At 45.2% G+C, this 12,272-nt stretch overlaps 1 protein-coding gene across 1 annotated transcript in view; it reads left to right on the top strand.

Moving 5' to 3' along the window:
- The window catches only part of WDR46 (WD repeat domain 46), a 42,169-nt gene that overhangs the window by 15,546 nt on the left and 14,351 nt on the right, over positions 1 to 12,272 (top strand). Inside the window, exons 5-10 of the mRNA XM_040324965.1 lie at positions 1,042 to 1,129; positions 3,258 to 3,319; positions 4,502 to 4,606; positions 7,423 to 7,573; positions 7,667 to 7,802; positions 11,912 to 12,011. Of these exons, the coding sequence (XP_040180899.1) occupies positions 1,042 to 1,129; positions 3,258 to 3,319; positions 4,502 to 4,606; positions 7,423 to 7,573; positions 7,667 to 7,802; positions 11,912 to 12,011 (642 nt within the window). The remainder of the gene's footprint in view (positions 1 to 1,041; positions 1,130 to 3,257; positions 3,320 to 4,501; positions 4,607 to 7,422; positions 7,574 to 7,666; positions 7,803 to 11,911; positions 12,012 to 12,272) is intronic.

The raw sequence follows: 12,272 nt of genomic DNA, 5'->3' as shown, positions 1-12,272 counted from the left end.
GATCCGACCCGTTCGGATCACAGATCGGTGACGATCCGTTGCACCCCTACTAGTATGTGATATTTGCCCTGCAAACGAAGCCCCGCGATCTCTCTGCTGGAGGCCGCTTTCATCTTCGCCCCTCTTTTTTTTTTTTCCCGGGCCGCGGACTCAGGCTCTGTGGCTGGCTGGAGTCGTGTGATGTCACTCCTGTGCATGCGTGCGGGAGTCGTCAGTGGCGACACTTGTGGCTGAAGAAAAGGCACGGAGGTCCACCCAAGTTCCATCTTGGTGCACCTCGCATTCGTCCGCAGTATGGCTACAGTTAAGAAGTCGGCAAGCAGACATCTTTTTTACACCCAGCAAACTTTTGCATTTCACACTTATTTTTACCAGTAAACTGAGCTTATATAGTTAAATACAGTATTTAGAAATCCATGACAGTGTCTTGATGCTGAATTTAAAAAGCAATGGCAAGTCTGCCGATCTCACAGGTTTGCTAATCTGACGGAACACCGCTGATTTTGGAATACAACATCAAAACAGTCTGATAGGTTTAAAAATCCTGTATTTCAGTATCTAAGCTCAGTTTACTGGTAAAAATAAGCGTGAAATACAAGACTTCGGTGGCTGTAAAAAGATGTCCGCTTGCCGACTTCTAACTGTAGCCTTACTTCGGAAGAGTGCGGGGGTGTACCAAGATGGCGGCGATGGAACTTCACTTCCGTTACTAGATTTGATGCATCTCCTAATCTAATAGGAGGGTGTGCTAAGCTGAGAAAGTCTCTCCTCCCAGATGAAAAAAAAAAAAAAAAGAGGTCCGTGAAGATCGGATGTATGACATCATTTTGGACTAGGTCAGAAACCAGGAAGCAACTGAAGAAATGTAAAAAAATTGTAAATATAATATTCCTTCTTATCGTTTTAGTGATAATAATAGCATGAGGATAAAAAATAGTGAATGTTGATTTGAAAGAGTTTAGTTTTATGTTAAAATCTCCCAAGTATTAAAAAAAAAATGTCAGTTTCTCTCATCTGAGTTTTTTTCATTACATTGTACAGGTACCTGGAAGGAGACGAGGGCGAGGATACCAATACCATAACCCAGCAGGACATAGCGGATGTAGTGGATATTACCAGCGCTTCCAAGGTATAGCAAACAATCCTGGTTCTACATGCCAAGTTCTGATGGTCTTATTTCCTTTTACCCTCGTTTAAAGGGGCACTTATTATAAAACATGCATTAACCCCCCTGGGGGTATTCCCGAGTCTGGCTCGGGGTAAGATTTCAGTACCAAAAGTGGTATCCCCGAGCCAGACTCGTGATCGCCTCGCAGCAGCCACAGACGAAGTTACTTACCTTGTCCCTGGATCCTGCGATGCCTCCCCACTGTGTGAGCGAGCGGCGTCCTCGCTCGATTCACAGTGTCCCTGTGTGCCGCCGATCTCCGTTCCCTGCGACGTTACGATGCACGGGGGCGGAGAACGGCGCCAAATTCAAAAAAGTAAATAAACACATTACATCTTATAGATTACAGTACTGTATGTAAAAAATTCACATCCCCTTTGTCTCTAGTGGTCTGCCCTGTTTCCTGCATGCACTTTTATATACCGTATTTGCCGGCGTATAAGATGACCCCCTAATTTCCCAGGAAAAAAATTGGTTTTGGGATATACTCGCCATATAAGACTACCCCCTTCCTACTAGTCTTTCTGGAAGCTGAGCGGTAGCCAGAACAACCGCTGACAGGAACAGGCATTTTTCAAATCTCACTGTGCCATTACATTACATTACATGCCTCACTGTGCCATTACATCACTTGCCCCCACTGTGCCATCACTTGCCCCCACTGTGCCATCACGTGCCATCACTTGCCCCCACTGTGCCATCACTTGCCCCCACTGTGCCATCACTTGCCCCCACTGTGCCATCACTTGCCCCCACTGTGCCATCACTTGCCCCCACTGTGCCATCACTTGCCCCCACTATGCCATCACTTTGCCCCCACTGTGCCATTACTTACGTTTTGCTGATTCTGACTTCCAGGCCGATGACAGTCTCCGTCTGCTGCGAGCGTCCATGATTTAAAAGCCGCGCCTTCTCCTCAGACTGTCCTGTGATAGGCGGAACACAAATTGTCCCAGCAGCGCCTTTGTTCTGTGTTCCGCCTATCACGGACGTCCTCTCGTCCGAGGATGAGAAGGCATCTGTGATAGGAGGAACACAGAACAGAGATGCTGCTGGGAAAATTTGTGTAAAGTAACGCAGTGCCGTATCGCAAAAAGTAGTGGCCTGGTCATTAAGGGGTAAATCCGTCTGGGGCTGAAGTGGTTAACTGACCAAAAATGCAGGAAGCGCAGCAGACCAATATGAAGACATTTTGCTTGAGCTTTTCTTTCGCTAAGGGCCCCAGTGATGGCCGACAATAAATGTATTTTAAATTCATGATATTACGTCGTTTGCGTTCGGCTTTTTCCGGCGTATAGTTACCCCTGGGTCTATGAGGCGCAGCCAATGTTAAGTATGGCCGTCGTTCCCGCGCCGAGTTTTGAATTTTTACGTCGTTTGCGTAAGTCGATTCACAAAAGAGCTGGACGCAAGTTACGCTCACGCCGAAACCAATGACGTCCTAGCGACGTCATTTGGACCAATGCATGCTGGGAAATTTAGCCGGCAGCGCATGCGCAGTTTAATCGGCGCGGGGACGCGCCTGATTTAAATACTACACTCCCCCTAGCCGCGGAATTTGAATTCCGCCGTGGGATTTACGATACGCCGCCGAAAGTTTTGAGGTAAGTGCTTTGTGAATTACCCACTTGCCTCAAAAACTTGCGGCGGCGGATCTTAAATCAGATAGGTTACGCGGATCTAAAGATCCGCTAACCTATGTGAATCTGGCCCAATGTGTTTCCCTGCAAAGCAGGACCTGTGCATCTGATGAGGAAATAATGCTTTTTGAAACATTAGCACATATTGGTAACGTTGTTTGCATCAAGCTGATCTGTATTTGTGTATTTAAAATAAATAAATGATTGGATATGCAATTGAAAAAAATACGGTAACAATTCAATCAAAAAAATAACAAAAAATGCAAAAACATCACAATAGAAAATGCAATAAGATACAATATAATAAGTACAATAACTGGATGATAACTGCTCACTTTTTTTGTAAATCTCTCCATCTATAAAGGATGGCTTTGAGAAAGCGTTTGCATTGTCTGTTTTGCACATGCTGGGTTGGTCATAAGTTTTTAATTTTTATTTAATTTTTGCAGCATTTTAACCTCTTCCTCAATCAGTTTGGACCATACAGAATCAACTACTCCAGAAATGGAAGGTGAGTGATGCTGAGGGGTGGGTAGGTGTGATTTTTATGGCCTGGGGGGGGGATATGTCAGAGAATGGCACTAGGCGCGTTTTGCAGTCCCTTCTTCCTAGTGAACTGGCAGGCCAACAATTACTCCTACTCACAAGATGGGAGAAGTTAAAGGGGTGGTTCACCCTAAAAACTACTTTTTCTTATTACACTTGCCCCCCACATTACAATACGATTAAGGCTATTATTATTTTTTTGACCGTTGGCATTACAGGTTACATTACATTACAAGTAGCAAAACAGCAGTTCTGTGTTTTTCACTGCCATCTCCTTCCCTCTAATTAGAACCCCCAAACATTATATATATATATATATATATATATATATATATATATATATATATATATATATATATATATAATAATTTTTTTTTTTTTTTAGTTTTAAAGAGAAGTTTATTGAAAAGCAGTGCAATACAGCTTAAAGACACCATTTCACTCTGGGGCACACTACAAAATCATATTTTTTATTCTAACACCCTAGAGAATAAAATGGCGATCGTTGGAATACTTTTTGGGGAAAAAATACACTTTTTTTTTAATAAAAAATATAAGACGACAGTAAAGTTAGCCCAATTTTTTTTTTTCATTGTGAGATAATGTTACGCCGAGTAAATTGATACCCAACATGTCACGCTTGGAAATTGCGTCCGCTCGTGGAATGGCGACAAACCTTTACCCTTTAAAATCTCCATAGGCGACGTTTAAAAAAATCCTACAGGTTGCATGTTTTGAGTTACAAAGGAGGTCTAGGGCTAGAATTATTGCTCTCGCTCTACCAATCGCGGCAATACCTCACATGTGTGGTTTGAATACCGTTTACATATGCGGGCGCTGCTCGCGTATGCGTTCGCTTTTGCGTGCGAGCTTGGCGGGACGGGGCGCGTTTTTTGGCTCCTAACTTTTTTAGCTGGCTTCTAGATTCCAAGCAAATTTGTCAAATTTTAATGTGTCTGATATACTTACAATTTTTTTTTACCTTTGCTGAGAATAATATGTCTGCTTCCATTGCTGCCTGGCTTGTCCGCAGCTTTAGGTACTGTTTGTTTTTGGCCCAGAACAAGATTTTCAGCTAGTGAACTTCTGATCTTTTCATCATCTTTATTTTTTTATCTAACTGTCCCACATTATTTGTCCTCATCAGGCACCTCCTCCTGGCCGGTCAGCGCGGTCACATTGCCTCCCTAGACTGGCACACCAAGAAGCTGGGCTGTGAAATGAATGTGATGGAGACTGTCAATGACGTCAGGTTGGTTTGTCTATTAAAACGTTGAAAAAGGGTGTCTTGTGTCAGTTTGCTGCTTGCTATACACTGATCAGCCATAACAATATAACCAACCATTAGTCAAGTGAATATCATTGATTAGTGCATTACAATGGCATCTGAAAGTGGGTGGGATATATTAGGCAGTAAGTGAACATGTTGTCCCTGAAGCTAAGGTGTTGAAAGCAGAAAAACTAGGCAAGTGTAAGGATTTGAGGGACTTTGACAAGGGCCAAATTGTAATGACTCTAAGACTGCATCTTGTGGGGATGTTCCTGGTCTGTAATGGTCCGGGCTTACCAAAACTGGTCCCGAGAAGGAGAACCAGCAAACAGATGACAGGGGCTTGAGCGGCCAAGGCTCATTGATGGGCACAGGGAATGAAGGCTGGCCCGAGTAGTCTGATGCAATAGAGGAGTTTGTTGGGTATGGGGGCTGCGTAGTCACAGATTGATCAGGGTGCCCATGCTCACCCATGTCCACAGCCAAAAGCGCCTACAATGGGCATGTGAGCATCGGTACTGGACTACAGAGCATAGGATGAAGGTGGACACAGTACCCTCAGGCCATGTTATATTATAGAGTAGCTAAGATATACTCTAGTGTTGTTGATCAGAAACAATTGAGGTTGTGATTATAGGATTCTGCTGCACCTTTAAAAGAGAAGTAGGGGAATATATATAGATTTTCAGCAGACAACGGGCTGAATACCACTGTTGGCTGATGTCACAGAGCCGGTCCAGGCTCGGGCAAGATCGTGACAATGAAATCGGGATCCGCCCACGTGCCTGAACCAAAACCAGGCTTAGCCTCACAGCGCAGCGCTGAGAGGCTGAGCTTGGCTGCGCCACCCCCTTCATAGCCCAGCGTTCCAGTGAGCGCAAGGGGGGGAGGCAGAGCAGACAGCAGCTCTCTGCTCAAGGAGCCCTGAGAACCAAGTGATCAGCTCAGTTCTCAGTGTTAGAGCCGGCGGGGGACAGATGCAGCATCGGACCAATGCTGCATCCACCTAGGTAAGTATGATTAATACTTACCTAGGTGGATGCAGCATTGGTCCGATGCTGCATCTGTCCCCCGCCGGCTCTAACACTGAGAACTGAGCAATCAAACATGCCGATCACTTGGTTCTCAGGGCTCCCTGAGCAGAGAGCTGCTGTCTGCTCTGCCCCCCCCCCCCTTGCGCTCACTGGAGCGCTGGGCTGTGAAGGGGTGGCGCAGCCAAGCTCAGCCTCTCAGCGCTGCGCTGAGAGGCTAAGCCTGGTTTTGGTTCAGGCATGTGGGCGGATCCTGATTTCATTATCACGATCTTGCCCGAGCCTGGACCGGCTCTGTGACATCAGCCAACAGTGGTCTTCAGCCTGTTGTCTGCTGAAAATGGGTCTTAGGAGTGCAGAACAAACTGCATTTGTGTGATCCACAGGAGAAGTACAGGAAAACAAACTTTAATCGGCATAAATGTTTTCCACAACCGGATTTATTCCCCATTTTTTTTATATAAGAGATGCTGTTTTTGTCATTTTTATGCTAAGTTGGCATTCCGGTTAGTTGGAAGAAACCCGGACGAAAAATTACCTAAAGCATTGCTGTTAATCTGAGTCTGGAATCTAGTTCTTTTAATTGAAGACAACGTTGTCATTCTTTTTAATATGGTGGCGGGTGGAGGTATTAATTTGAATTGTTAGTAATTTTAGCTAATGTCCATCAATGAAGATAGGGCCAGATTCACAGAGCAAGTACGCCGGCGTATCTACTGATACGCCGGCGTACTTTCAAATTTCCCGCGTCGTATCTTTAGTTTGAATCCTCAAACCAAGATACGACGGCATTTGGGTTAGATCCGACAGGCGTACGGCTTTGTACGCCTTCAGGTCTTAGATGCAATACTTCGGCGCCCGCTGGGTGGAGTTCGCGTCGTTTTCAGCGTCGGGTATGCAAATTAGCTTTTTCCGACGATCCACGAGCGTACGCGCGGTCGTCGCATTCTCTTACGTCGTCTCTAGTCGGCTTTTTCCGGCGTATAGTTAAAGCTGCTATTTTGCGGCGTATAGATGGACTTGCCATGTTAAAGTATAGCCGTCGAAATTAGTATTTTTTTTTTTTTTTTTTTTTTTGCGGAAGTCACGTCGAAGTTCTAAAAATGACGTTGTTGCGACATCATTTCGCGCAAAGCACGGTGGGAAATTTCGAAACGGAGCATGCGCAGTTCAATCAGCGCGGGGACGCGCTTCATTTAAATGAATCCCGCCCCCTACCCGCCGATTTGAATTACGCGCCGAGAGATACACTACGCCACCGTAACTTACGGCGCAAAATCTTCCTGGATTCGACTTGGAGCCAGGTAAGATGCAGCGGCGTAGCGTATCTCTGATACGCTGCGCCTAGGCATTTCTATGTGAATCTGGCCCAGTGTTTTTTGTATTTTGTAATACCATTTGGATCACCGGTGATTCCTACTTTTCTTTTTGGGAGCCCTCCCAGTTTTTTTTTTTTAATCTCCCAGTACACTGACCTGAGGGGGCAAGGGCAACCAAGCATCCCATCGGGTTGTATATGACTTTTAGGATTCAGGCTCAATTTACAATGGGGCAACTCATATCTGGTGGAACAAGAAAGCATTCAGGGCATCTACAATCCTTTTTTAGCAGAACATGTACAACCCATTTGTGATGTCGGGGGTACAGTTGAGGCCCACTTTATTGAAGTAGTTGACTGCTTTAAAGGTTGACAAGCTATTTTGCATTAACTGTTGGTCTTGGTCCAGCCATATTCAAACCTCACCTTCTGTTTGCCTCCCCCTGCAGGTGGCTACACACAAATACGATGTTTGCAGTGGCTCAGCGGAAGTGGTTATACATCTACGACTCGCTAGGGGTGGAGCTTCACTGCGTCAAGAAGTTTAATGACGTTTTACGAATGGAATTCCTACCATATCATTTCCTGCTAGCGACGTGTGTAAGTGTGATCATAGCAAAGTTTGGCTTGTCATGTTGCGTCTGCGCCTTGTGTATCTTGTGACCCCCCATGCCCTGTTCTTCTTCTCTCCAGAGCGCCACCAGTTTCCTGCAGTACTTGGATGTCTCTGTTGGAAAGGAAGTCGCAGCTACTTTTTGTAGGTCCGGAAGACTGGGTGTAATGTGTCAGAACCCACATAATGCCATCATCCACCTGGGTCATCACAATGGTATGTAAAATGATGATTTTTTGTTTGTGGTATACAGCGGGGGCGCCAACATTATATACCGTATTTGCCGGCGTATAAGACGACTGGGCGTATAATTTTCCAGCCAAAATGTTGGTTTTGGGATATACTTGCCGTATAAGACTACCCCCTTCCTACTAGTCATGCCTCGCCTCACGGTGCCACCATTACATGCCAGACGGTGCCACCATTGCATGCCGGACTGTGCCACCATTGCATGCCGGACTGTGCCACCATTACATGCCGGACTGTGCCACCATTGCATGCCAGACGGTGCCACCATTGCATGCCAGACGGTGCCACCATTGCATGCCAGACGGTGCCACCATTGCATGCCAGACGGTGCCACCATTGCATGCCAGACGGTGCCACCATTGCATGCCAGACGGTGCCACCATTGCATGCCAGACGGTGCCACCATTGCATGCCAGACGGTGCCACCATTACATGCCAGACTCGCTGTGCCCTTATCGTATCCTAAGACATGCAGAATCGCGGCCGTCCATTTTTTCAAAAGCCGCGCCTTCTTCGTCTTCTGTTCCGTGATAGGCGGAACACTCAGCTTCCCAGGACGCACTGTGTTCAGTGTTCGGCTATCACGGAGGCCCTCTCGTCTGAGGACGAGAGGGCCTCCTGATAGGCGGACACTAAACACAGAACGAGAGGGCCTCCGTGATAGGCGGACACTAAACACAGGACGAGAGGGCCTCCGTGATAGGCGGACACTAAACACAGGACGAGAGGGCCTCCGTAATAGGCGGACACTAAACACAGTGTCTCTTGGGAAGTTGAGTGTTCCGCCTATCACGGAACAGAAGTAGGAGGCGCGGCTTTGGAAAATGGACGGCTGCGATTCTGCATGTCTTAGGATAAGGTAAGGGATGTTAGGTTACCGGCGTATAAGACGACCCCCGACTTTTAAGAAGATTTTAAGGGGTTAAAATGCAGTCTTATACGCCTGAAAATACGGTATATATATATATATATGGCTGCCCCCATTATTTGGAGTTCTCTTCCTACTTCTTCTTTTTTTTTTTTTTTTATCGGGAGTGTTTTATTGAAAAGCAAAGCAATACAGAGTAAAAAAATCACAGAAACAAAATATGAAGCCTTAAAAGATTGACAAATCAAATCGGGACATTAGAACTCAACCATACAATGGCATGCAACAATAATCTCATACACCAACAGAGAAAGAAAAAGAAAATTCACAACCCATCCGTATCAAACACCTGATGAGTTGCCTATCATTCCACAAATATGCTCTTCCTTATCTTTAGACATGCCTCCACCTTAAAAAAGTTATGAACACAGACCCTGCAGACTAAATATTAACTACATAAGCTGTTAAAGTGGAGTTCCACCCATTTTATACACTTCCTCACCCTGGTATCCCCTGTAAAAATCCTTTTCGGCATGGAATTTTTTATTTTATTTTTAAAGGAAATTTCTTAATTATCTTTTTTTCTCCTGCATTTCCGGTAGTCCCCGCCTAGGCGATTCGCAAGGGCCCCTGGGATAGTGGCGTCATGTATCCCAGGAGTCCTTGTGAATCGCCTAGTGACAACATTTTGTGATGATCGACGGGAACGTCCACCAAGGCCGCTGTCAAGTTCTTCAACCCATCAGAAACTCCAACCGCTTTATTTAAAATCAGCAGTAATTGGAGTTTTTGACGAATTGGTGGTTGGGCACAACACTGGCAACCACATAGAGTCCGGTGCAGGATATTATGAGCTGAGATTTTTACTACGCTCCGATACTAGCCAACAAAATGGCCGCCTCCAAGGCGGCGACAACTTTGTCCTCGTTTGCCGCTGTGCTGTCAAAACAGCTCAGTCTTCCTATACCAGACTCTATTCAGTTGTTGGTGTTGTGTCCAACCATCAATTCGTCTAAATCTCTGATTACTAAGGTTTTAAAGCGGGAGTTCACCCTAAAAAAAAATGTTAACCTTAGATTGATGCTTATTTTGTCTAGGGGAATCGGGTAGTTTTTTTAAAATCGAAGCAGTACTTACCGTTTTAGAAAGCGATCTTCTCCGCCGCTTCCGGGTATGGTCTTCGGGACTGGGCGTTCCTATGTTGATTGACAGTCTTCCGACGGTCGCATCCATCGCATCACGAGTAGCCGAAAGAAGCCGAACGTCGGCGCGGCTCTATACGGCGCCTGCGCACCGACGTTCGACTACTTTTGGAAAATCGTGACGCGATAGATGCGACCGTCGGAAGCCTGTCAATCAAAATGGGAACGCCCAGTCCCGCAGCCCATACCCGGAAGCGGCGGAGAAGATCGCTCTCTAAAACGGTAAGTACAGCTTCGATTTTAAAAAAACTACCCGATTCCCCTAGACAAAATGAGCATCAATCTAAGGTTAAAAATTAACATTTCCGGGTGAACGTCCACTTTAAATAAACCGGAAGTGACATGGTTGGAGTTTCTGATGGGTTGGAGATTCGTGTCAGAACTCAAGGAAGGAGCGCCGTGTGGTGGCATTACTGCGCAGGCGCGAGATCTGGCGGTGCATGCTGCACCGATTCCTGGAAATGGATAGAGGGCTTCAGATGCCCACAGTGGAAATGGACCCTTCCAGCTTTCGACATCCAGATCTGTTTATGTTTGAATTGAAAAAAAGGGAGTACTAGAATTACACTAAATATTGCATATAAAGTGGATCAAGTTAGAGTGAAGTCTTAAAAAAAATTTAACTGGGGGACTGGAACTCCGCTTTAAAATAACCACGGCTGCTTTATGGCATGCACAATTAACTATAAAAAGAATCGTAACTGGCAGTATTTTTAAACGTGTTGTTCCATGCTCAGTGGTTCCACACAAAGTATTCTCACTAGTGGCAGTGGGATGATAATATCAGCAAGTGGATTAGGCAGAGGAGGGGTGCTGGTTGCCTTCTGGCCTCCTGGCGATGAATGCTCTGGCATACAACACAGATGGCAGCTTACAACAAACATGCACTCCCCTATTCTGGTGATGTCACCTTCCAGCCACAAAACTGGCGCATTTGAGTCAGTTTTTTCTGATCTTTATCTTTGTTACTCTATTACTTTAATCTTTTTCTCTAACTCATCGTGCTTTGTTTTTACTAGGGTTGTCCCGATACTAGTATCGGTATCGGGACCGATACCAAGCATTTGCCCGAGTACTTGTACTCTGGCAAATGCTCCCGATGCTTCACCCGATACTTGTACTGTCAGGGGTGATCAGTGCATGGGGAAGTTACAGGCACCAATCACCGCTATATAGTGTATCCCGCTGTGTATTCCCGCCATGTATTCCCGCCGTGTATTCCTCCGTGTATTTCTCCTCTTCTGTGCTCCTCCTCCACCCCCTGGAACTGTCAGGATGGAGAGCGGGGTAGGAGCCGGTAAATCCGGCTCCTTAATGCTCCGAATGGACCGAGTCAGTGATCACTGACTCGGTCCATTCACATAACTGAAACATCGTAAACTGTGATTACAATGTTTCAGTTTATGAATGAGGAGAAGCCGCTGTCTTCACTCCATTCATTTTTAGCGCAGCTGCTGAGAAGGGGACTGGGGAACACGTGTCTCAAAGGGGAGATGTCAGAGGTCTGTTAAGACCCCTGATATCTCACCAAAGCCCCCCCAACAGGAAAATAAAGAATAAAAAAAAAAAGAAAAAAATTATTGCAGAAAATAATAAAAAAAGAAAAGAAAAAACACACTGACACGGTCCACCCCCCCCCCCCTTATAAATAAAAAAATATTGTAAAAAAAAATATTGTAAAAAATTAAAAACAAATTGATAAAGATAAAAAAAAAAAAAAACTACTGACCTATGTGCTGCTGTCACATGAGATTAAAAAAAAGTATCGGTATTCGCTATCGGTGAGTACTTGAAAAAAAGTATCGGTACTCGTACTCGGTCTTAAAAAAGTGGTATTGGGACAACCCTAGTTTTTACCTTTTTTTTTTTTTTAATATATATACGATCCCCAGATTACTATATAGCGATGACGGTACATTTCCATTGATGAGAAAGTTTTGCATTGCTCATCCATTGCTTGTGTTTGTCCTGTTTTTGGATGTTATTTTGATGTCTCCCACTTCTAGGCACTGTCTCCCTCTGGAGCCCATCTGTAAAGGAGCCCCTGGTGAAGATGTTGTGCCACCGCGGAGCAGTCCGATCGATGAGTGTGGACAAGACAGGAATGTAGGTGTATAAAGGCTTCCTTCTCATTGAAGTGTATCTAAGATATTATATACAAGTGTGAAAGAAAATTACGATTATGTTCTTTTTTCCATCTTTGTCCCATTGGATACATTTCCTTCACTTCCTGTCTTGTAGACACAATAGAGGTGAGTGGAAATCTCTCCAAAGGGAAGGATTGCCCCTTAGTTGTCACAGCAACAAGTGTCCTCATTTGTAGACTTGTCCTGTATTTCTGCTCCAATGATAACTCCTCTAGCCCCT

The sequence above is a fragment of the Rana temporaria genome, chromosome 9 (genome assembly GCF_905171775.1).
Source record: "Rana temporaria chromosome 9, aRanTem1.1, whole genome shotgun sequence".
Classification (NCBI taxonomy): Eukaryota; Metazoa; Chordata; class Amphibia; order Anura; family Ranidae; genus Rana; species Rana temporaria.
Note: the sequence above shows the minus strand (reverse complement) of the source record. Positions and strands in the feature narration are given on the sequence as shown.